The sequence below is a fragment of the Pelecanus crispus genome, chromosome 1, assembly GCF_030463565.1.
Source record: "Pelecanus crispus isolate bPelCri1 chromosome 1, bPelCri1.pri, whole genome shotgun sequence".
Taxonomy (NCBI): domain Eukaryota; kingdom Metazoa; phylum Chordata; class Aves; order Pelecaniformes; family Pelecanidae; genus Pelecanus; species Pelecanus crispus.
In genome coordinates, this window is record NC_134643.1 from 44,092,371 (window position 1) to 44,118,498 (window position 26,128).

General features: G+C 45.0%; 1 protein-coding gene across 1 annotated transcript; it reads right to left on the reverse strand.

Moving 5' to 3' along the window:
- Nucleotides 1-6,247: 6,247 nt before the first annotated feature.
- On the reverse strand, nt 6,248-24,097 carry E2F7 (E2F transcription factor 7). Its single transcript, XM_075727574.1, has 12 exons — nt 24,005-24,097; nt 20,456-20,731; nt 18,317-18,485; nt 15,648-15,932; nt 14,839-14,997; nt 13,639-13,776; nt 12,607-12,801; nt 11,898-11,982; nt 10,770-11,289; nt 9,619-9,889; nt 7,781-8,205; nt 6,248-6,424 (listed from the first exon to the last, which is right to left on the reverse strand). The coding sequence occupies exons 1-12, from the start codon at nt 24,095-24,097 to the stop codon at nt 6,248-6,250; spliced, it is 2,793 nt and encodes a 930-aa protein (XP_075583689.1).
- Between the last annotated feature and the right edge of the window lie 2,031 nt (nt 24,098-26,128).

The window sequence follows — 26,128 nt, forward strand, 5'->3', positions numbered from 1 at the left end:
ATTTCAGCCTCACACTTATGAAGAGGAATCTTACATTAAAAATCAGTGGTCAGACAGCAAGAGAAGGTCACTCCAAGACCATCAGGTGTCTACTGCAGGAGCACAAGGGCAGGTTTTGATGCTATCCCAAGCTAGCAAGCTCTGACAGGTCCTCAGGGGCAGCCTCAAATAATGTGAAGTCCGAAGCAAGGCTGAGAAGAAAAGCCCTAAATTATCTTCAAATCAGCGAATGGACTTGTCCAACTGTTTCTTACTGCCTGCTCAATGGGGCTGCCCCCTGCCCTCTCTCCAGCTCCCTTCTCCCCTGCACACCACCTCCACAAGCTAGATCTTCAGGTCTTACGAGGCCAGGTGATATTCCTGGTTGACTGTCATTGCTCTGGTTTTAGAGAAGACAAAAGACTGCTTTGCTCAGTGCCGTGCGGTAGATGATGAGCAGAATTAAGCCCAGAACCAGGGGACAGGTCTTCCTCCCCTTCAAGCCAATGTAAATGAAGAGTGAGTCCACTGGAGCCGCTGGTGTTGTGTGGAAGGAAGGAAGACAGGAACACAAGCGTTTGCCACTTAGGCCTAAAGTGTCCGCAGACGTATTTCTCACCAACATCTTCCAAATGTTTCAGTGCAGTAATGATGGGAACCCTAACGTAGATGAGGTGCCAGTGGCTGGTTTTGTCATGATACCAAGCAAGCCTTAGAGCAGAGCTCCAGCCACCTCCTCCCTAACATCTTCTTCTACCTTATGTTCAGTAAATGATCAGTGCTTTTCAGGCACGGAACTAATTGTTACCAGTTAATCAAGATTTTAAAGGGGTGTAGGGTTATTAAATCACATGTTGGTTGGCTATCAGTGAGATGCAGACACTGTGAAGAGGCAAAGCGTTTTTCTTAGCATTGAAGAATTGGCTAGCAAAGTAAGGGAGATGTTTCCTTCTGGACAATTTATAGTTGTGGAGTGAAATCTTTATACCTACACCTTATTTTCTAGGCTTAAAATTGTTTTCCTTTTCTTCCCAAAATATTAAACGTGTTCCAAACTGGCCTATTTCAGCTGTTGTTACAGGCACTTACACACTTACCAAATGGCAGTATTTTATATTTATTTCAGATTTGCTTGATCTCCCTACAGCGCCTTCACTACACCACCCACACCTAGGGGGTAAGTCTGTAAACTGCTGGTTCACAGCTGCCAGTTTTGAAACAAGAAAACAACTGTTGGAAAAAAGAGCAAGTTTCATGCTCCCCTCCCACCCAGCTTTGGAATGTCATCTATGACATTAAACTGCTGTCACATCCAGGGTGAGAAATATCCAGCCAGAGACGGGGGCAAGTCTGGTGTCTCACGTTCAGGGTGAAAATGAGGACTTTATTTGGAAAACGGAGGAGCTCTGACTGAGGCAGACCTTTTCATCCCCTGGGAGGTCCCACAATATCAGGCTTGGAGGTCACGGCACTTTGCAAACAAGCAATGCAGCCTTTGGCCCCCTCACCAGCAAAGTCGTCATGTCCTCCGAGGGGAGCAGGGGTGGGCTTCAGGCTCTCGGAGCTTAAGCCGGTGCTGACTGACACCATTAGGAATCATTTCATGGCTCCAGGAGGCCTTGGAGAAAGCGCTTGAAAAAATATACCCTAAATTCTTATCACATTTCTGATGCAATAAATAAATTTGGAAAGAATCTGGACGTTAACGCTTCCTGCCCACTTGGATCTTCTCAGAGGATCACAGTCAGCATGGCTTAAATTTACCTCATTTGTGTATGAAGCCTTTCTTTTCACCCCTTTATCTCCCAAGCTGTTAAATTTTAAATCATTACACAGGCGATGAGGCCTTGCTCAGGACCTCTCTGAGCTGGAAGGAGAAAGCATTGCCATGACCCAAGCACCTCTCAGTAAACCCTCCTTGTTGACCAAGGTGGTTGAAGACCTGCTTCCCCGGACGCGGTGGGCGCGGGCTCTGCTTTGCGCCCCGTCGTTGGCTTCCCTTTTGCTTCTGCCTCAGAGCGGGTTTGCGGGCAGCGTTCAACCCCTTCCAGCATCAGGGGGTTATTTTTGTCCCCCAGCTGGCTCTGGGCTGCCCAGCCCGGGCTGTGGAGCATTAAGACATTCATCGCCACTGCTTTTAATTTTCCCTTTTTATAGAGAGAACTAAATCAGAGGGAGTTTGATGTTCCCCTCTAATTATTTTTTACTTCAAAAGGGGGAGTTTTAAGCACACCAGTGAGGACAAGAACTACTGGAAGCTACAGCCCTGCTCCTCCGTAAGGAAACAATGGCCATGGTCCTGCCAGGGGAGCTGGGTTAGGGCTTGTTAGTGCTCCTCATACCGTATTTAATCTTATTAAACATATCAGCCTTCCTCTGCCAGTTGAAAGTTAATATTGGTGAAGTCACAGGTCAAAAAAAGCCCAAAACAATCTTGGGTGAGCTGCTGAGTTTTCATTTTAGAAATGAGTTTTGAGGAACTCGGTCAGTGGCAAGTCAGGCACTTTGCAGCCGCTGTGGGTGACATGGGACATTAACTCAGGTCTCTTTAATTACAGCGGGGAAGGGGGCGATACTGGACTTGCTGAAATGAGTAGTGAACCCGCTATTGATTTTAATGGGAACAAACTCGGGTTTGGGCCAAGCGGTGTCTTATGCATGGGTGATTAAGGAAGGGAAGGGAAAGAGAAAGGAGGCTACAGCCGCGTTCTCCACTTCTGTTTTTTCACGAGCGGTTGGTGGTTAACAAGCACGCACAAGCAAATGCCGGCTTCCACCTGTGAGAAACTGGCCTCTGTGTCAGGGTTTGCCTTGCTCTTGGGTGTCTGCGGCTGGCGTTCGGGCAGGCATTGCTGCCATCCTGTGGAGAGCCAGGCCGAGGGACGGCTGCGGGGCCGCGGCGGTGGTGGGACGGGCCCCATGGTGGTGGGGCTGGCGATTGCCTGGCGGGGTTTTGGGCCAGGGCCATCGGGTGTTCCCCTGGCCAGCTCCAGGACTTTAAGAGTCAGTTTGCGTTGCACTGGTCCGGCTGGAGCGGGAATTGCGCCTGTGCTGCGTAAAATAGCCGGAGGCGAGAGCCACTGGGGCAAGCTGTCGCCCTCCGCTACTCATTCAGTGCTCAGATCCAACAGGGACCGCTCACCTGGACACGTGGTGGACGGATGTTTCTTCTCAAGGGTGCTCTCCATACTGAAATCACAGCCTCAGCCTCGGTTTTAATTCCATTTTTATTCTGTAAAAGTTTAATATTTTGCTAAAAGATAGTATAAAAAAAAAAAAAATTCAACCCAACAGTGTGATTGGAGTAAAGCGATATGCAGACAGCTAAAAAGATGGCTAGAGAAGAGGAAAAGCAGGACATCTAATCACTGAAGAACAGTTATAAACAGCAATAAAATTAATATCTATATTAAACTAGCAGTGCAAAGATACAAACTGGAAGCAGCTTTACATTAAAAATACAGCTTTTTAAATACAGAAATAGCACCAATTTACAAAAGACAATCAGAAATGTAAACGTGGCAGGTAGATTCAAGTATAAGTTATACGCTCACCCTCCTCAGCAACTGTCTTGGGACAGAAAGGTTTCACAAACCCTGCAGAACATCCTGGGTACGCAATTCGCCTCAGTGCAAATACAAATCCTGCTCTTCCAAAGCTACTTTGCTGATGAGGTGTTCCTAGTTTATTTTAGTCCTTAGCTTTCAGTGAAGGCAAAGATAGGAAAGGTAAACTCGTTCCCTCCTGACAACCAACCCTTCCCCCTCACCGGTCTAGCTGAGCAGCTCAGGTACTGCAAGTAGCATTGATCCCTTGGCCGCCCGACTGCTTCGGTGGTCCCACTCCTATTGTAGTGAGAATTTTGCATTGACAAAACCAAGACGGCATATCAACCCCCTTCTTCTCCCAGGCCCAAATCTGCTTTCGCAACCATGACCCATCAAACAGCTTTGATCGTGAGGGAGCCGATCTTCATTTCCAGACCTGCTGTATTTACGGAAACTCAAAACTGGAAGTAGAAATCGGAAACTGAAGATCCATCTTCAGTCCCTGCATTTTCAAGTATAGTTAGGTTAGTTATGGCACAGAATCACATTACTGACAAAGAAAGGCAATTTTTGCAATGATGCTTCCACTGGAGCAAAGAGCCAATATTAGCTGTAATCCTCCTCTCTGCTCCCAGCTGCCATTTCACTAAAAGGCTGCACTGTACTAGAGGGGAACAGAAAAGACAAGGTTTGGAGAATCGATATCCACCATGTCATCCTGAACCCTAGCAGCCTGTTTCCAGCCCCGACAGCAACGAATGCACGCTAGCAGAAGTGCAGGGGCAGCACTGTGCCAATTACACGCTGCTTTTCAAAGTGAAATTAAGTGGGTGTGTAAGAAATAATTCAGAAGCAAAAACTGTAAACTTTCACAACTGTAGTGTAACTTAAAAAAAACCAACCAAACAAACCAACCTTAAAATTTAGCAGTCTGAAGATTTCTCTTTATCACCCCTGAAATTTCCTATAATTCTACTACAGATTTTCTTTCAACGAGGGCTAACCAGCCCTCCTTAAAAGGCTGTTATTGGTCTATTCTAAGATAAGGCCACATTACTCAAACTCCCAGCTTCACTAAAATTCTTTCTTAAATTCCATTTTCATAATACACTTCATTATAAAAATAAAAAACCTCATCACATCCCCAACCCCCCAAACAAAGTCCTAGCCTCCCTTGACCAACAAAGTAGCACATCCGACTGTATCTACCCTTGGAAAACCATGACCAGTACCAATGAGAGAAGAGCTGATAATGCTGGCCTTGTGTTTGCCAAAAATCCAGAGTAACGTGATGTCAACAGCAACACTTTCTGTCTTTTAAACAGGAAACTGCACAAATCTAATTGCAGATTGTTACACGAGTGAAAACATACCCAAGCATCAGAACATTAACTCTTAAAATTATGTCCTATATTATTAATAGCACCATCCATTATTTGAGGACTTTTAATGTTAACTGTTATACTTTTCTTCCTCTCTGTCTTCTCCTAAGGAATACAGATAATTTTTTTCTCACTTCCAAAATTTATGGCTCCTGATCTTTTCAGCTTCTTTTTATGGTTTAGATAGACATGCCAAAAGGTAAGATCTCCCTTGTCTTCCAAGTACACTCAAACGCATTATTAACTAGTTACAAAATTCCCGTAAGTGAAGAGTTAGGCACTTAAGTACATACCCCTCAAGTAGACTTAAGTAAACTGCTAAGTAGGCACTTAAGTAGACTCAGGTTAGACTGAATCTAATCATGTGGTTAATGACTTACCAGTGTTCCTTGGTCATAAAGTCTAGACTATATATTTAAATGGGAGATGAAATCTTAGCACAGCCCTCTCAATGGCTTGTCGCTCTCAAATTACATTGTCAAACTTATTTAAGGAATCGGGTTTTGTATTCTTTACATCTAACTTGTATGTTTTGCTCAGAGTAAAAGAAAAAAAAATCAAGGACTAATATGGTTCATTAACACAATCATAAAAATGTTAACATTCACAGTTATTTTGGTCTTAATATTTTTCACATGTATACATTCACTCATATTGTGTTCAGTTATTATTAGGTTTTTCTAACCACAAGTGCTGGGCAAATTGTACAACAACCAACTGACATTCAAGTAATCCTACCCTGAGAAAATCTGCAGTTCTGAAGCTGCAAAAAAACTTTTTTGCACTAAATCCCACTCCAACATACAAAATAAATAGCAAGAGGCTGCACTGCAGAGGCAGGATATGACAGACTGGAACCAAGGAAGCAGTTGCTCTCGCAACTGCAGGAGTTTATCAATTTCACCACAGATTTACTCAGGGTAAGTAGAGTACATGCAAAAAAAAATGCTTGCCCCAGATAAGTGCTAGACATCTCACTTAAAACCATGAATAAAGAAACCCTGGGGACTCCAAGGAAATCTGTTCGCATCTCCTCACAGCAATAAAGAGAGTTTTCCAAATTAAAAGCCCAAATACAATTTGATGCCCACAAGGCCGTATGAAGCACAGCATCTGAATTCAAATCAGTACTGAAGGAACAATTCTGTAAAAGGTTTTCAGCACCAAGAATGATTTGTGAAGAAGGTGGTCAACAGAACCAGTGGGTGAACAGATAGTGGGGAAGCGTGCCAAAAGGGATGACATTTTAACGCGCTCTTCTTGCCAGATAAGAGCTTGTTCTCTTGTAATCGATACAGGGTCCTAGGACAATCTGCCCACCCTTTGCAATAAGCGGAATTAGTCAGGGCTGGTACTAGAGATTTCCAGTCTCCTCTGCGCAGAGCTGGCATTTCTGATCTGGTTGCCTTCATTTTTCTTCCATGCAACGGGGTCCCCAAGACTTCCAGGAGTTTTGAAAAATGCCTCATGACGTGCAGGACGAATGCTCTTGGGAGTGAGGGGAGCTGATGAAGGCTATTTGTGAAACAAAACCAAAGTGATTCAGTAGGGTTTTCTCAAAGCCTACATGCAAGCATGCAAACACAAGACAGCTTGTAGACATTAAGCCCTGTACCTTGCTTCTGTAGGCAACCATGTTGCACATCCTTTCAGAAGCTCCACATGAAAAGCTACGGACTTTGCCCCTGCTTTTTGTTCTGGAACTGTCTGCCAGTACATCATTGCTGGAAGCTGAAAGCCTCTATCTCATTTCCAACTTAAATGTATTCATGACTAGTTCATACTCATTCATTCTTATGCCAATCTTGTCCTTTAGCTTAAATGGCTCTTTCCCTTCCTTGATGTTTTACTCGCTTTCGCTATTTCAAAATAGGTTTAAAACAGTCTCCTAAACCCTGGCCCCTTCTGTTTTAAGTGCCACTCTACTGTAACCTCTAATGCTAGTATCTATAATCAGACTGGCTGCCAACCAGCCTCTATTACAGCCTTTTTCTAAAGCTCAAACAAGATAAACATAAAGTAACATTCACAAAGCTTCCAAAAGTTCAATCTGTTTGTCACTGCATTAGACAATAGGAAAACAAATCACAGATTTCAGAAAGCAAGCTAAAGTAGTGCCAAAATGTCACTGCTAGTTGTTGTAAAGACCCAGGTAGCACAGTCTGACATGACTTTTACATCACTCATTGTACTTCAGATAAATGAGTCCTCCTTCACTTTTGAATTTCTTTTTTTTACTTGAAAAGTCTGTTTCTATAGTAGATTTAAAAAAAATCTTTATAAAAAAGGCAACAAACCCCACAAGAATCGTCGTTTTCCCCCAGTTCTGATGCTGCTATGTTTCCATTATTTAGTGAAGACAAATCAGAACAGGTGTGAGGAGGTAACCCAGGACGCTGCTACCTGAGAAGTGTTGCAGCCGGCTGACTCCTGAATTATGACAAACAATCCTTCTGTCTGCCTAATGTCTTTCTGTAGCCATTGCATAATGCACAATGATAGTATCAAATGGGGAAAAAATACTGACTCAGATTTCTGGGGGAAAAAATCCTGTAACAACTTTTTTTTTTTTCTATTCCTGTAAGATTTTTAAAGATTAAGATTTTTGATTTTAAAACCCCTGTAAAATTTTTAAAACTCACCAGTTCACTATTCAGGGCTAGACATGCTATACTGGGCTATGTCTTTAACGCTGTCCCAGGTGTTGCCACCACTACAGACGGACACGCAAACTAAGTGGAAGACACCAGCTCCCAGCGTGCCAACTTACTGCTCTGACAGAATGGCACCAGCCTGCAGCGCAAGCTGCCTTCAGTCCCAGGGACCTGGCACCACCGTTTTCACCGTCACTCAACCACCTCTTGCTCTTACCTGCTGCAGCTTCAGAAGGGTCACCGGATGCCCCATACACACAGGGGAGTCCAGTTTAACAGCACCGCAAGACCTTGCAAGCACAGGACTCAGGTGCAGAGCGGCCTGAGCTGGTTGCTGGGGATCCACCGAAGGCGCGGGTGAGACCTTGGGGGTAACCACTGCTGTGGTGCCTATGAACACAGGCGTTGTTGATGCCAAGCCAGACATACTGAAATTCGTGGAGGTGGCAGCTGAGAAGGAGCCATCGGGAACTGGGGAAAGAGGACTGGTGATTGTGGGAGAGCAGACGAGAGGGAAGGAAGCCAAGGCTGCTGACGGCACCACGACACAGGGGACGCTCAGAGAAGGTAACTGGCTCGCAGCCAGGCTGATAGCACCAGGGGCTTGGTTTGCAGAGAACAGGAAATTGAAACTGCTTAATCCTAAACCAAAGAGAGAAAAAAACTAGGCATTAATACAGTTGACAAATTGGAATTAAGCTATTATAACTTAATCTAGAACAGGGAAGAGGGATGACAACAAAGAAAGAGACAGGCTGCCCAGCAAGAAAAACGTGACAAAAAGAAATAAAAACAACGAGGAAAACTGTCACAAACCTGTGACTCTTCTGTCAAGCTCCTTTTCCTTACCTTCCTCCATCTCCCCCCCTACTGCCTGTTCACTATATCTGCATCCGTTTACTTTGTTCATATTAAGTACCAATCACACACCTTGCTGTTTTCTGCTTCTAACTTCAGTTACAAGCAACATCTTAGCTAAACAAACTCTTTTTTCACTAACAGGGATCATATCCTCTGCTATATGAAAACGTATGCATTGCTTTTAATAATAAAATAAAAAAAAGGAAAACACACACAAAGATACACCCCAAAGGCACTAATTTTCCTGAGAATGGCTGAAATACTGTTTTGAAGCAGAAGCTGTTTCACTAACAGCTTTTTTTCACTAACAGGGATCATATCCTCTGCTATATGAAAACATATGCATTGCTTTTAATAATAAAATAAAAAAAAGGAAAACACACACAAAGATACACCCCAAAGGCACTAATTTTCCTGAGAATGGCTGAAATACTGTTTTGAAACAGAAGCTGCTCCAGTTGCCAGTTTGTCTGACCTTGCAAAACAACAGGATTAACATTTTCAAACTGAGCATCTCCATCCTATAAGTGAAATCCCATACACCCCACTCTGTGCCACAAGTGAATCACATACTAAAGCCGTAGTCGTGGAAATTTGCCACATGTATGCTGTTTCCAGAAAACACTCTTCCATGACACAAACACAGGCATGCAAAATGGTGGACTGTAGTATTTTCAGCTACTTCCTCCCTATCCCTACCGTGTCCTACGAGCAGGCACGGCTACACTCCCAGTGCCTCAGTTTTTGTGGGGTTATCCCGATGATGCCCATGACAAGACGGTACAAAGTTCATAGATGACTAAATTCACCCACTCAGGGGGCTGCTGTTGCACTATTCTGGCCGCCTTACTGCCAAACTCAGACTTCCAGCCTCTCCAAGTTTTGAATGCTGGATAGGTGTCTTTTTTGCTGCACATAATTCAAGCATGCAAACCCCACATTATTCATCTCTATTAATGTTTGGGTACCTCAGAAAAATGCCTGTATTTTCACAGAAGCAACAGTTCATCTGGAGTCAAGAGTTCAGAGCTATTAAATTACTACAGAGAACTGCTGACAGTTTTGGTGCCAAATATAGACTTATTCTTGTGCCAAATACAGACTTATACACCTATCTGTAGGTCTCCCTATTTGAACAGCTTAGTGACAAGATGCAGAAGTTTGAGTGCCTCTAGATCTCATGGCTGTCCTTACCAGCAGTAGGCTGAACATAAAGATACTGTGGCAGGAAAGGCTGACTGGCATTTTCTTTAGAGATGTGCTCTTTTCCTGAAGAGGGTTCATCAGGGTCTTTATTCTGAGACCATTTTTCTTGCTCCTGAGAATCTAAAGGCTTAGTGGACTTCTTGTCTGCAGCCTCTGGAGCAGCAGGACTTGCGAGGTCAAGATGAAAAGCTTCTAGATGTTCAGCAGATGTACAGCCACTTCCGGGGGTAGATTCTGCCTTGGGTGACTCAAAAGGCTTCTAAGCAAAAACAAAAGAGGAAATGACAAGTGCAAACTGAAATAACACAGTAGCATGTCTCTCATGCACTTTCCTCAGCTACAAAGTACAATGTGCACCTGTGCAAAGGGGCAGCACAAAACTCATTAGCAAGTCACCAAGTTAAAAAATTTGTTTGAGGGCGTGAAGAGCAATATTACTGATGCCTAAGCCCTGTGCTGTAGTTCACTTACAGTACTTGGAGACACTAGATAAGAAATAACTGAGCTTGGGGATTCATTCCTCTTTATTGATAAGGAAAAACACCTGTTTCAAATGGCTTATTTTCAAACACTGTTATGACCTTGAGACTGACCTCCATTTTCATTAGTTAAGAAAAATGTGAGATAGATGCACTTCACCTTCACCATCATCTCTTCTCTCACCAGCCTGCTGTGGGCAACGCTGGGCATGAGAGAGAGGGACTCAGGCTGGAGAGTAGGGGGAAAGTACAAATCATATTTGCTGTAGCTCAGTGGAGAAAGCAATGCCGCTGCTGTCTGGGAAAGCCCAAGCTAACAGGGGAAGATGAGGAGTAATAGTCACATTGATTTCTTCCCCTGTGGCAGGCTGTTTTGTTGAACGGAAAGATCAGGCCACTGATTACAAAGAACAACTGACCATCACTTCACTATGCAAAGCAATCACAGTCTATTTTCCCCGGTAGTGTGAAAACATCTCCCAGTTAATGCCTCTACTTCCTGGCACAGCACCCTTACAATTTTATTAACGTGTGGGAGGCAGCATTTGTATCTGTAACAAGAGTGATGTAGTGAATTTTCACTTCTGAAAACACTGTCTTGGGAAAAAGTCTTTCCTTGCTAACAGGAAGCCTAAGCGATAATGAAATTCACTTCTTTACCTTGGGTACTACAAGTGAGAGGGGCACATCACTCTGTTCCATGGTCTGCTTTTTAGCAGCTGGCTCTTCATCATCTACAGGTGCAGAGGGCGATGCGCACTTGTGGGAGCTGCGTTTCTGGCAGGCAGCTGGAGGTACGGTGGCCTGAGCTTCTGCCCTCCTGTTTCCCACGTCTCCTGTGGTGGGCAGGGTCTCTCTCAAATTATTTTCCTGAAGACCGCCACACAACATAAAAAGGGATGAAGAGGAGAAGCACAGGAAGGGTTGATTGGAGAGCAGGGTAGGTCTTCCATTTTCTGTTTTGGAGGCTGCTGATGTGGAAGGATGTAGCGCTTGGCTGCTGATGCCGTTTGGCAGCGAGAGGCTTGGCACATCTGCCTGAACCACAGGGAAAACTGACTGAGGCAAAGGGTTAACACAAAAATCAGAGTCCCCAAGAACTGGAAGAAGGGAGAGAGGTGAGGTTATGCTTGGGTTCCTTGCTGAATTTAATATCGTTTCTGTGGCACAAGGTTTATTCCTAAAAAAAAAAAGTAATGAAAAGAGGAAAAATATTTAGTTCAAAATTAACCCCCTATTTTATCCTTAAAAACAAACAGGTACATTGTTGGACGTAAATGTGGAAAAATCTGCCCCCCTGCCCAATAACTACTTTTACACAGTTTACAAAGAGGCTCACTTTTTATTATTTCTAATTACACAGCAGCAGACATCATTTTTTTGGCAGAACAATAATGCTTTCAGTTGCACTTGACTAGAGTCAATCATTCACAAACAAATTCAAATTAGGATAGGTATAGAGAAGACCTACTGATATGACAGAGAGGCTCTTCCATGGAATTGTGATTTGCTCAGCCTACCTAGACAACAGGTCAAAGGAGGCAGGGATGAGATATCACACACATGAGATGAAGAACTACTGACCCTAAAGGACAACAGTGTACTACAGGTGGGTATAAATGGGCCATTAAAAAAAAAAAAAAAGCAAGCCACGCTGAGACCTATCAGCATTAAAATAGTAATAACGAGACTCTCTGGCAATCTTGGTCCCATCAGTGGAATCTAGCCTTGAACTAAACATGACAAGCACGAAGCTGAAACTGGACAGGAGAGTTAAGACCAACCTACCTAGTATCTTCCTCTATTTTCTGCCTGCAGACAGCTGCTAGATTTATCATTTTGGAGCAATATTCATCTGAATTCACAATACAGGCTGAAAGAAAAAAGGTAGGTTTACCAAGTGTATTTTGATACCGGCCATATAAAATAATTGATATAATTTTTCTATCCTGGCACATTTTAATAACATTCACTAATCACCTAGAGCCAGAACCTGCAAGAGACTCAGAACTCTCAGTCCCACTGGAGAGGTGCTTGTAATCATCATTTCCTATAACAGGGAACTGTGAAAAGCCCTGTAATTGCTTTATCTGTTTTAACAGCTATCCATTAGAATGTTACAGTAAACTCCACTATATTAGGAACCACAAAATAAAGCAAGCTTTTGTGGCTAAAGAATCTTTCTTTATCTATACCAAATTTTAACAGAAGAAACTGTAGTACAGTTGCAGTTAGTGGAGAACAGAAACATTTACCAGAAAACAAACCGCAGATTCAAGGCAGTATGGCCCAGATTCATCTCATCTAACCGTAGGCACTTGACTGGAGGGTCCAAAACAGAAGTCTCATCACATGGACAGTAGAAATATAGGCACCTCCCAAGGGTAGTTCACATCTTTAATTAGGCTGATTCACCCAATCAAGTGCCTTAAATTGGTGGGCCCACATTTGGGCAGACCCAGTGGGATACAAAAGAACACGCTTCCTTAGTAGTTACCTTGCCTCTCTTGACGTGGGCTGTTGGGCTCAGAACTGACCTTCCTTCTGGTCCCTTCACAAGGCTGTGTGCCGTTAAATGAAGCGTGACGTGTAAACCTTTGCTTTCCAGTAGCACAGATCTGATACGGATCACAGGCTCCTCTCTGCATCCCTGGCAGAGGATCAGATGTTGGGCTACGCCCTCTCGGCTCATCTGTAGGAACATAATTTTGTACAACAGTCCTTCGGGGAGCACAGCTCATCATTTAGGCCTCTGCCAAGTTACTGAACTTGGCCATAAGAGAAGAGGTAACCTCTACACCATCCCAAATCCCACAGCACTGAAGCAGACCTAAGCTCAGTAAGCACCGATAGACAAGGTAAGGGCCTCCCTCCTTTCCATTCGATGGCAGCTGCAGCAGCAGCTACACCCTAGCGTGCACATGCAGGAGGAGGAAGAGTACTAAGATGGTATTAACGCTATCCTTCACTTTTACTTGGTCCTGGCACTGGCCTGACGCAAATACATTAGCAAAGAGCTTTCCTTTGCTCTGGCTTCTAGCCAAGAATCAGCAGCTTACAGAGATGCTCTGGCCTACCGCCTCCTTCTTTGCAGACAAACCTTTTGTTCGAAGGGACACGTGCAAGAAACAGCCCTGCTTTACCTTGGTAAGTCCCCTTACAAAGACAATAATTCACTGCCTAGTTCTGACAGAATTACTGAGATTTTGCAACCCAGAAAAGCTGTGGACCCAGATTTGGAGATGTAGGCATTATCTGCCATTGGTCTACAATTCATACGGTTTTTCATACAATTATGTAAGTAGGTGGAAAAATACCAGCAAGACACAGTATCCTTCAGCATCCCTCCATAGCTCCAGCCCTTGAGCATAAAGTCTAACAGGGGCAAATGTTGGGCTGGCCAGCAGTTAATAATCACAGGGTGGACAATCAATGTCAAGCCATTTTCTACAGACTGGAAACAACCTATTATCACTTGGGAAGGGATTGTCAAAACAAAAAGAAAGAAGCAGCGAGCTACACAAGTTACCAGTCTTTCCAGGGAATTCCACAGGCCCAATCCACTTGAAGGCTGGTTTGCGCCCTCGTTCCTCCGTGACGTGAACTTTCTTGATCAAGCCTAGGCTGGTGAGAACATTGGCGATATCATACAGTCTTCGTACCTTTGCTAACAAAAAAGTGCAGAAATAGTCGAGAGTCACGTTTACAATGCATACAGTACATATTTACATGGTAGTTTCATTCCAGAATATCACCACAGCTTTCATAGACGAGGTGGGTAAAATCAAATTGGGATGGACTTAAGCCACCTCCTATGAAGCCTGCCCTGCCAGCTCCCACCTGCTTGTCACTGCTTCTTCATATCTTAGCTGCTCAGGTTTAAGCTCACCTGCCTCATTTTGATGGAAATGCGTTCAGGAGTGATTACATTATGAGCTTGCCCAGAAGAGGCAGCTACTTCCATGTAGGGTAAAGACAAGCCTTGGAGGCAAGAGGTACATGAGTGCACAGCTGATCACAAGAGGACACATATTTATCATTTTAAAAATGTAACACTCTTAAAAAAATCTCTGTGACACCAATAAATAACATGTTTGAGCTAAATATGATACCCACACATTGTCCAGCTAAACTTCTCACATCCCTCCCGGTATTTGGGGTAGAATTTTAAGACTGAAGTGCAAGTACTTTATTTTAAAAGTACTTTAAAGACTTAAAATAAAATTCTTTATTTTAGAAGAACTATTTACTAGTGCTGAGTTTTTCCATGTTGTCCAAGGGATCTAAGTACTAATCCCCACTAACTGAAAAGCAAACTGTGTCATCCAGCTGTGAAAGATTTCTGGGGTGAAAAGGAGAAGTAACACATTTCTGCGGAGAAGAAAATGAATCCCATTACATTAAACAACATGTTTCATTTCAGTAAGTTCTGAAACATCATTCAGAATGGTACAGGAAACAGGGTTAAAGTATAGAAAAAAAAATTCACACACACAAAAAGATTTTTCTTCATTCTGAAGCTCTAACTTGGAGATAATTGTGAAACTGACCCTTCACCCGCCAAGCTCTGTTTTCACAAACTGTCATTTGCAATTAAAAAAACCCGAAGCCACACTTCAGCAAAAGATTCCCGACCTGCTCTTGCCATTACCTACTGGTGTCAGTCCAAACATGCCCCCATTTTCTTTACTCACTGACCCTTTGATTCATCTCTTAACAGCCAGCTTACTTTTAAATTTGCTGTGGTCCACTGTATCCTGTGTTTCTTCTATCAGTATCTTTGCTGCGATGTCCAGAGTGACTATCTTGGTTTTGGAGGCAAGGAACAGCATGACAAACTTTTGGCTCATAATCCGCAACGACTTGTCCTTTCTGCTGTTTGCAGATGCTGTGTTACAAATAATACCCAAGTCTCTTAGCATATGTCATCCATCACAGCCACAAAACTAGCAAGTAGGTTTCTCACACACAAAAGGGGTAGAGTATTTCCTTGTCAGAAAGCAGAAATCTTTTGAAAGGCAGCAAATAACTGAGTAATGAAGACAGAATTCTCTCTTCAAAAGGCAATAAAAATTAAAGCTTGCAGAAATAGCTTTCAGACAGTCAGATTCCAAAGCTGATTCTATGTTACGTTACACAGTTTTGCACCACTATAATTTTGTGACTCCAATGGACTTTGTAACTTAAACCACTATGTATTACATGGGCAACGTGCAAACAGTGGACAAATGGAAAACAGCACAGCACCTTCTGTCAGGATAAAGCATTTACTGTCAGGTACTGGTGGGGAAAGAACTGGAGTGCCTGGCAGAAGCTCCTGCCAGTCTGTAGGACAGAGGGAAAAATCCATCCTGAGACCTGTGCTAGGGACAGGATAGAAGGAAGAATTCAATCACCTCTGCGGTGAACTCAGCACCTTTATGCAAAGAATAATTTTTTATTATTTAATTTAAAAGCAAGCAAGGGAAAAAGTCACATCATAAACTGCAGAAAGAGACTTGTGTCTGTGTATCACATCACACACATTAGTTATCTTACCAAAGGTGCAATCTGGTTCTGAAAAGTCCAGTAATGGTCTGTCTTGAGAATCTGGAATAGTTTCCTTTTTCCGTTCCCCAAATTTGTACTCCAAGTCCTGTTCCTTGTGCTGGAAGAAGGTCATTAGCTCTCCATACTGCAGCTCTCCTGCTTCCTGAAGCGTTTTCAGAGTCTGACTTAGGTTGTGCCGGCCATGCCAACAGTACTGGTTCTTGGCCACACGGCTAACCAAGTGCAGTGACTCCAGGACGTTCACTATATCGTAAATTCGTCTCCGCTCAACTCCTGTTTTAAGGGGGGGAATAAAAAAGACATAGATGCTCCTTTAGTTTTCATGTGTTTTTTCAGCAGAAGCAGAACAGAGAAGAGGCTGTTGCTAATACTGAGTGTTCACAGCACATTTCACTGTTCACCTGGACACATTACATTAGATCCATCCAAATTTGCAAAATTAAGAACTCACGTATGTATGGCAAGCCCCATGGTATGATGTTCTTTGTCTCTTTTGTTAACTGCCAGCCCAGCCATGGCTTCAGCTTAAAGCATCTATGCTGTGTTTAGAAGAACTGATTGCAGTCTGCCCAGCCCCACTCACTCAGACCTATCCAGACTGCCCTGAGGTTTTCAGAGCACTTTGGCTCTTCTTGTCAGAGAGCTTCAGAGCTCAGACACAGGGTAGGTATAAAAGCCCACTCCTAGAGGAACCAGCGGGAGTGTGGTCCTCCACTTGCATTTCCAATGGCACAATTACTTGCTAAGCATGTACCAAGCAAAGGAGTATCAAAGGCTTCACAAGGTGCAAAGCAGTGGAGAATGAGACCCACGGTTCCCAAATGCAGCAGAAATGAGCTCTCGGTGCTGACTGGGTCTGCAGCAATGGGAAATCTATGAAATACGTCCAACTTGGGTTGAGCCTGACTGACGTGAGCAAGGTTGGGGACTGAATATGAACAGGCCGGTGGCTCTGCTCACTGTCCCGAGTATCGTGTCCAGCACTATTTGAAGCATGGCTGTTAAATATAAAACAGTGCGCTATATGCTGGTGGCATCACCTGCACCAGAAATCCTGTAACAGTTAACATCAGCTAAGCAGAACAACTGCTAGCCAAGGGAAAAGGTTTTGAAAGACTTCCCTGCGGAAGGCAAGGCTTTGATGCATCTGTTTGCCCATCTGGAGAATACGGATAATACCGACCAGCCTCAAACGGATATTAGGATAAACAATTCATGAGTATTTCCAAGCGTATGGAGATCTTGGAGTGAAACATACTCCAGAAAACCAAGAGTGCTACTTGTATCCTGGTGTCTGTCAGGCACCAGCAGCATAGCCCCCTTTGTGGTCCTTCCATAGCTCTTCAGTGAACAAAGCAATACACATTTGTAGCAAAAGCTGCATTTAAACCATCGTTTGCTACACAGAGAGCAGCAATGTCAGCAGTGAATAGTTTTGTGGTCCCTGAAGCAAGTGGATACAGGGAAGCAAGGAAGTGAAAACCAAAGGGAGAAGAACAAACACACCCCCTTCTGGGAGGTAAAATCCCCAAGAGTAAGTTTTAAAACAAAGTTTCTAGTATGAAGGAATGCAAGGTAACGCCACTACTCATGTTCAGCTGTACAAGGTTGGAGCATGAGCAGCTCATGCAAGCACAGAAAGGAGTAACTGCAAAATCTAAAAGAACAATTTATTTAAAAAATAATTTATTTAACTATTTACTTCATCTGAATTCTCTCCTATTTCCACTTCCCATTACCAAGGCAAATAAATGAGTATTTCAAGGACTTTCTTACCCGAGTCACAGAGGACATCGCTCTTCTGTTCCCTTTCTTCCCAAAACAGACATTTCATTTTTGCTACCTCTTTTCTGTTAAATACCCAAGTTCTAAATGTAGATACAATATTTATTTAGTTTAAGTCCAATTTTGTAAAGCCCTTCCTAGCTAAGAGACAACCTCTCCAAGGACTTGGATCTTTTTGTTATTGGTATGACCTGGCTGAGTCCTCTCTCCCAGCTTTTATTACTTCTCTCAGATATTGCATTGATCTTTTAACTAAGACCAAACCTAACAGCAGACCCAGAAAATAGGCCACTCGATACCTTCTTGCCACCTCAATACAACACATGTTCTCATTCTACTCTTGCAGGTCTCCTGGTAACCTCCCCTCACAAGACAATATTTGAAGCTAAGATAACCTTGGTGAATCATGAGATCTTGGAAGATGTAATGTCAGGCATGTTACTGAAGTCTGACAGTAAATCCAACTGATTTCCTGCATCTACTAGTTTGCAATTGTTTCCCCAAATGTTCTATTTTGACAAAATTTGTTGTTTATAAGTCCTCCTTCAGAGGGTTTGTAACTCATAACTCCTTCAGTCTTCAGCAAATTGAAAATTTAAGAGAGCAACAGAGTTGGTAAACTGCTGGAGGACAGATCTGTCTTGTAAAAAGTACTGTCAGAAAGCAGATTTCAAAATGGTAGAGTTATCAGGCAGTAAAGACAGTTAGCAATGTTAGGCATTTCCAACTCTTGATTAGTATGATTAGAAGAGCATCCAGACCCAGGGAAAGGCAGACCTTGAATGCACTCTGTAAGAAGGATGACCTTTTGAAGGCCCTCCTGTCAGGTTATCCCAGGTGATGAGTTACCCCATTTTTGCAGGTATACATACCGAGAATTGAAGCCACTTCATCCAAAGAAATAGTAGTTTTTTCTGTTGACAATGGATAACTTGGATAGCGAGCTAGAAACTTTTGGCACAAGAGTCCTAAGCTTTTCTGTTTTCTGCTGGGCCTCTGTTTTTCAAATTCATCAACCGTGCTGTCGTCTACCATATCATACTGTTAAAAAATAAATGTTAACCCTTTAGTGCAGAGCTTTAGAAGCAAGGCATAGCCAAGCGAGGCGTATTTCAGATGTTAGCAATATTTAAGCTCAGGCTTTCTAATAAGGAAAAAACCATGGACTCCTTGGAAGCGCAGAGCACTTGGGTGACACACTTTTGCTTGCAAGCTCTTTTTAATTCATCACACAAGATATCTACAGAAAAACTCTTATCTGCAAGATCATAAAATAACGGCTATGCATAAGGAAACAAAACAGTAAGACCAAACACCCAAGACTAGCAGATGGTAAGATCCTACTTGGAAGGAATATTTCTTTTTGAGAGGAGGAGGAATATTCCCTCAAAAACCTCTGGATCTGATAAACCAGAAGATGTACAAGCCATCAAAGAGTTCCTCTTTCAAGAGATTTTACTGCCCTTTACAGTGCCTCTATAACTTTAAGAAACCGGGGGTTGGGGAGCGGGGGACATGATGCTAAGAGACTATAAAAGGCACCACCCAGTCTCTGAACCTTAAACTCAGTCAAGCTGTTAGCTTAAGTGAACTCTGTAGGATGGCCTGAATATGGGCTTTCTGTCCCTGCAGGGGAAAAAGCCCAACAAAACTGTGGTGGCAAGAATATATGAAGAAGTATGTTTATTTTTTACAAAATGAGAATGATAGAGGATTTCTCTGCACTGGTAACTCTGAGGGTTTGCTTCTGTCAAAAAAAGGAGAAAAAAAAAAAATGTTGCCCTCTGGCAAAGAAAAGCTGAGAGTGGTGGCAGCTGTTGAAACCCAAGTTTCCTTGCTTGTAAGATCTTAACTGTCCTTTGCTGGTTGTGACTAAGTGACCTTGTAGCAGGCTGTTGCTCTCATTGAAATCTTTGAGTGTTATATGGTATGGAAATAGCAATATTCTTAAACTAACACTTTTGCATTTTTTGTAAGTCAATGTTCTGTGTGGAGAAAATTATTAAGTGTAAGTTTTAGTAACTGGAAAATATTTTAACCCTTTATAGTAGCCACCCAAAAATCCTGTATGATCTTAGCAGGTTTGTAGTAGTAATGAACTAACCTTTAACACTATTTTTTACTTACTGGAAGTTAGGAACTATCTTTAAAGAACTGTTTGTTCCTTTATGACTGTCTAAACTGGAGAATTTTCCAGACTACTGTCACTGTAGATGCTGTAAAATCTACACTTGTAGAGTGTTCTGTACCTATCAAATGATGCTTCTCAGTAGGAGAACCCCATAACTATTTTCTTCTCACTGAAATCACAAGGAAGGATATTCTACAAGAAATAATCCAGGAGAAGGAAAGCAGTGGTTGGAACAAAAAAAGTCCGAAGAAAGAAAACTGTAATGATGCTTATTATGACCTGATGTCATCCTCTCTGTGGATGGACCTCCTACAGTGAGACAGGGATCAGCCCCCACATTGCCTCAGTCTTGACAAGTAAAAATTTTCCAAACGCTTGACCATGCTGTCTGACTACTAGCTTGGAGGCTGGGGTAGAAAGGGGCAGAAAGGTTTTAACTGACCACTCTGTGGGGCTGTTGTGGACAAGGCATTATATTTCAAACGTATGTTGAAAAATGTGCCCTCACTGTTGTCGAACTGCTGTTGAAAACACTGCCTGTCTGTTAAAACGATCCGGCAATTTTCTTTCTAATGCAGTTCAGAAAATAGCACCAGAAGTACTTACGCTGGGGAAAATGACACATTTAAGCTCTATTTCCTTCGCTGTCCTTTCAGGCTCTTGAGGGCTTTCAGGTCAGTTACTAGTTAAGACAGTTACTTGTAGTCTTTGAAAGTCCTACTGCTCAGCCAGTGCTGCGTAGGCAACTGTCCTTGGGAATGTTTTACAATTCTGCAGTTTTCCATAGGGAGCAAAGGACCAGTTGGAAGAAAACTGAGGCACAACTTAAAGAAGGACTGAGTCCTAACTAAACATAAGGTAATCGTGTTCTGAGTCTCACCTGTAACGAATCAGGTGTGTCACTCGGCTCACTGTTTTCTATGGGTCTGAAGAGCTCTTTCTTCTTCTCCCTGTCCCTCATGTCAGGGCTAGCAGCACTAACAAGCATCTTCAGGTTAGCAGTGGGGGTCCAGGGATCAGGCTGAGGTCTGTCAAGGAGCTTAACAGGTGTAATTGGATTTCCTTCCGGAGTGGAGCCTTTTTGCTTCGATAAATCAACTGGTTCATTCTTAATGGGAGTCTTTGGGGCCATCCTGGATCGATCAAATATGTTTTCCTATTAAAAACAAAGTTCTTTAGACACAACAGGAAAGAAAACAGTCCAACAATCAATTTCAGTGTTCTTATGAAGGTAATTGTAGTGACTCATGCCTTGGCACTCACAGCTATATTTAGCACAGTTCTGCCTTTGTTGGAAGCGGTAAAATATTCTACATGCTACCATACTGGAGGCAGTGTATATGAGATACTGCCCTAAATTACAGAACCTGAGGTCAAACAGTCAAACTTGTGGCCTATCAGGCTTTTAAACTCTGACTGTTATTACAAGACAGCACTGCTCAAGAACATAAACGACCAAATTGGATCGAAACTGAAATAATGCATTGGTCACATTACACTTAGCGAGAACACACGTTGTTATGCATGAAAGGCCCCCAGCTCTATCTGCTGCTCAAAACAATGAAGAAAATCTCCATAACTATTCCTTGACTACAACTAAGAGCTGCTAGAAGGAAAAGTCTAATTCATCAGCTGATTTTCGTCATTCTTTGAATGAACCTCCCTCCCTCCAGTCCCTAGCTGCAATCAAACTTCTTTCATATTTCATCTTTGGGTCCAATTTTACCCCTTCCTCTTACTGCAAGAATTATCACTACAGATCAACTAATTTCAGGGGACTGACTGAAGAAAGCATCAATGGTGTCCTTGAGCTGAGAGATTCATTTTTGAGCAACAAGAGACACTACTTCACTCTAGCCTGTCAGTGCAAATAGCTCATGAAGACTAAAGGAATGAGGTAGACAGGATGCCATACTGGCTTTCTTTGCAGGATATAAAAAAATGAGGTCCAGGTATCCTAAACCTGGCACAGAGCAGGACTTCCAGAAACGCCCATGCAGAAAGTTGTACTAGTTCTTTTTGCCCAGGGAGATCAATGTTCTGTTCTTAGATAGTCCAGATATCACTTAATTTTCCTTAATATGCTACAAACAGGACACTTGTTTTTGGAACTCTAGCTAATATTGCTCAGTGGTTTCTAGATTTAGTCCCTTGAAATGATTGTATGCACCTTGAGTGAAGTGAGAGAGAAAGTGAAGCAGACAGGTTATCATCAGAAAGCGAGCAGAGCTTGTAACTTGCTGGAACTGGGAGTGAAGCCTTTGGAACCACAGCAAGCTGCTTTTAAACTATAAATCAGGCTTCAAGTTGTTTGCTCTTCAGTCTAGCTGTGGCTTTTTTGGTGTTGGTCTCAAACTGAGCAAGTAGTCTTGCTCAGACTAAGATTACCACTTCATTTTTTTCAGAATGAGTTTTAAAAATTTAGCGTAACAACTTTAAGGCTTGATATTGTTATTATGTATTTTATTTTGTGCTGCAAAAAGTCCAATTCTGAAATGCAATATAGCCTGAAAGAAGAAAATGTTAAGTTACTATTGGTTTGCTGTAAGAACTTTCCCAAGTTAAGTTTTGCCTTTTATTTGGAGCAATTCAGCTGATATAGATATTTAAATAGGTGATTCCAAATATCATCTTATTAGGTATAGTCTAGCTAGAAAGCAGAAACAAGTTCCAGTAATAACAGAAGCTGACTTTTACTAGGAGCAGTTCTATAGCATTCAAACTAGAAATTAATTTGGCACATCAAAAGCATTGTGCTCTGAGCGCTGACGAAGAATACTTCTGCATACATTCACCTATGAATTACCCAAAAGGATGTAATAAATGTATCTCCTTTTAACTGTTAGCCAGTTGTAACTACTACACTGTGATAAACAGGGGTCAATTTAGAGGCCACAGTACTTCTTGGAATATATGTTCACACGTGTTGGCACTCAATATATTCTTGCAATTTCACATTTGGCAGTGAATCAACACTTAATCTGTAATGGAGAAAGTCTACCTTCCCCTCAAGTTCCTGTTTGCTATGGCTGGTGCTAATGGAACTGTAGCGAGGGCAGCTGAAGCAACCTGCTGTTCCACCACCTCAAATTTTCATGTTTGTGCAAATATCACAATGAAAAAGTAGTGGCACTACATGAGAAGCACACATATACTATCAATGTTTCAGATCTTTATTTCCTGAATGTCATAACTGCCTACTAAGATACGAATTGCTTTTACCCACTCTCCCCCATTTTTTCCAGTAGCTGCAATGAACTCCTAGCTGTATTCCACAAAACCGCAAGGGCAGTTGGTAGGAGATTCACCTTGATCCAAGCAGAGATGGCTTACAAAAAGGACAGGAAAGGCTTGCTTAATGAACTTAGTACGTAAGCAGGAATTGGCACAAATCTCTGAGATAACAGGAGCTGATTCTGATGAGAACTGTGTGATCTTTGGAGGACTCAGACTGAGCACGGACAGCAGGTCATGAATCGTGTCTGGTTCAGGAGACATTACTGAGGCTATGGCCGAGGCTAGCTAGCCTGTCTCGTGGGGCAGGAGGGGAACGATGAGCTTGTTCCTCGCCGAGCGGCACTGCTTAGCCTCTTGACCTGGGAACACCACTGTATGGATAGAGGCCAGAAGGGAAGCATAGCAGACGCGTGCATCAGCACGCTCAAAGTGCTGCTAAATAAGAGGACTATACAATTCCCATGTCATGCCCGGCCTGGCGTCGGTCAGCTTTTGAACGGTGCGCCTGTACAAAAGCTCCCTCCACCTTACCCAATGGTAGCCACTGGGATCCTCAAGATCACCGAGATCACTTTACTTATTAAGTGAAAGCTAGAAACTGTTTCCCTGGGAATAGTGCCAGAGTGTAATGGCTTCACTCACTGACAACGGTGCCGTGACTCACGGCTGTCTTACTGGATTGCCTTTTTGATGTTAACGGTAGCGCCGGACGCCCCTGTGCTCCAAGCGCCGACAGGTAAGATGCTGCCGTACAGCCCGACGTGGCAGGACGGGCCAGGCGCCGTGGTTCCACGGGCAGCACCCCAAATACTGTGCCACCGGGAGCGAGAGGGACGCAGTCCGGGCCCACGCCCCTGGCCCGACCCGCCTGCAAGCCCCCCCCGGGCCGGGGCCGCGCAGCCCCGCACGCCCGGCGCTGGGGCACCGCGGGCCCAACTCGCTCCGGCCGGCGGGGCTGGCCCGACCCTCCGCAGAACCGGCCGGCGGGGCTGGCCCGACCCTCCGCAGAACCGGCCGGCGGGGCTGGCCCGACCCTCCGCAGAACCGGCCGGCGGGGCTGGCCCGACCCTCCGCAGAACCGGCCGGCCCCCCCCGGAGCTTCGCGCTGCGCCCGGGCCGGCGTGGTGCCTCGCAGCGGGGGAGGCAGAGCAACGCGTGAGGGGACCCCCGCCGCCCCCCCGCGCCCGCTCACCTTCTGGGCCGCCGCCGCCGCCGCCTCGGCGCGGCCCCGCCGCCCCGGCCGGCCGCTCGCCAGGTCCCGCAGCGCCAGGACCCTCACCTCCATCTGCAAAGCGAGAAGGCGCTTTTAGCCCGGCCCTTAAGAGGAGCCGCTCCCGCCCCGCGGGCAGCGCTCCCGTGCCCGGCGGGACGCGAAAGGAGCGCGGCAGCGCGGGGCCACGCTCCCGGGGAGGGGGGGAGGGAGGGGGGGCGGGGGGGGGGCGGCCCGGCCCCTGCGGCGGCGGCGGGAGGCTCCGCGCCCTCACCTCGGCGGCGGCGGCGGCCGGGCGGGCGGGCAGGAGGGCGCGGGGCTCTGCCGCTCCCGCCAGCCGCCCTCAGGCATCGCTTTACAATCCGGCCAATCAGGCGCGGCCCGCCGGGGAGCCCCGGCCGAGCCGCCGGCCAATCAGCGGGCGGGCGGGCGGCGCGCGGCAGCGGGGCGCGGGACGGGGCTCCCGCCCGCGCGGGGCCGCTTCGCTCCTTTTTTCTTCGCGCGGTCGCCGGCGGCCCTGCCCCCCCCCCCCCCTCCCCCCGCCGCCGCCGCCGCCCGGCCGCCAGCGCGAGGCGGGCCGTTGGCCGGCGGGAAAGGGGCGCCCGGGGGCGGGCGGCGGCGGCAGGTGGGGCTGGGGGGGGGGGGGTCGGCGGCGGGCTCCCCCTCCGCCTAGGCCGCTGTAGGGGCGGGTCTGTCGCTGAGGGGGCCGATTCCTGACGGGAAAGCGGCGGGGGGCACGGGGGCTCTTTCCCGGTGCCTTCTGGATCGGTGCTTAAATGCCTGAAGCGGGGTGGTAGGGGGGGAGGAATGGCTGAGGCGGCGTGAGGCGGGTGCAGCCGCAGTGGCTCGGCCGCCGCCTCACAGAAAAGGCCGCCGGGTTGGGCGGCCCCCGCGGGAGGGGAGCAGCGGCCGCAGGTCGCGGGTGGCCCCCCCCGGGCGGCTCCCCTCAGGGGGGCCGTGGCGGCAGCCTGCGGCCCAGCCCTGGGCATCCCGGGCAGCCTGCGATTCCTCACGGGCATCCCCCGAAAAAGGGGTCGGCTGCCGGGAAGGTGAAGCGAGCAGGGGCTTTGGGGAGCGGTCTGGACAGGAGAAACTTTCCACGGGCCCTGGGTCAGCCTGTGCTCTGTGGGTTTCCCTCCCTTGGGAGCTCACAGCACACCAAGATAAGGGAAGAACTGGGAAGAGAGCCTTGTCCGAAGTTAACACGCCAAATCCAGGCAGCCTGTGGAGCTGTGCAGCGATGAGTTTGCGGTCGGTCCTACGGAGACACAATGTTAGGAAAAAAAAAAAGATAGAAAAATTGTCAAAATAATAGCTTTCTGCGATGCAGAACTACTTCAGACTTGAAAGTGATTGCTCTAAGCTTGAGACCCGTTCTGGAGAAATTTCCTTCATGCAGTATAATTAATTTTGCTTTTTAAATTGAGTTTGTACTTAAGATAATTTTTTTTTTGTTATGCTAATGACAGACATGTGGCTGCATTATTCCTGTCTTGTTCTGTCGTAGGAGGATTTCCTTCTCAAATCGCTCATGAGTTAGTAATGAGTTGTCACAGAAGAAAAAACTCCAATATGCAGTTCTGATAATTCATAAAAATATTCATTTGTTAATTTTTGAGGAACAGAAGAACGCGTTTTTTTTCAGTAGGGATGTAGATAACAGATATGAAGTCTCTTGCATTAACTTTAATTTATTTGCCCTTAGCCTACCCTAATTTTTTCTTTTCAGCAAGTTCCAGTACGCTGCAGTTTGTTGAAGAGAATGAAATATAGACTCTCAGAGAACGTCTTTTTAATTAAAAATAAAAAAACCAAGCCCATTACTCTTTTAAGCCTTGGTCTTTCTACTGTCTAGAGGAAGATTAATTCCATAATTGCAAAGTATGCCTCAGTATGTATTTGGATCCATAGCAGTTATATATGGAAAGAGACATTTCTAATGAGTGAACAATTACTACTGCCCTCGCTCACAGGAACTCTGAAAACAGACTCATGAGAATCGTAAAAGATGCAGAGTCATGGAAAATCTAAACAAGAATCTCGCGTCGCAGACTGACGTGCCCAGGCATGACCTCTAGGCCGAAGTAAAGAAGCTGAGAATAGAGT

Bases quoted from the DNA above. Each gene is read 5' to 3' on its own strand.
- E2F7 (XM_075727574.1), bottom strand. From the start codon at position 24,097: ATGGAGGTGAGGGTCCTGGCGCTGCGGGACCTGGCGAGCGGCCGGCCG. The intron at 11,290-11,897 runs GTAGGTTGGTCT...TTTTTTTTTTAG, and splicing joins AAAATAGAGGAAGATACTAG to GAATAAACCTTGTGCCACAG. The intron at 9,890-10,769 runs GTAAAGAAGTGA...GTTTTTGCTTAG, and splicing joins TCTCACTTGTAGTACCCAAG to AAGCCTTTTGAGTCACCCAA.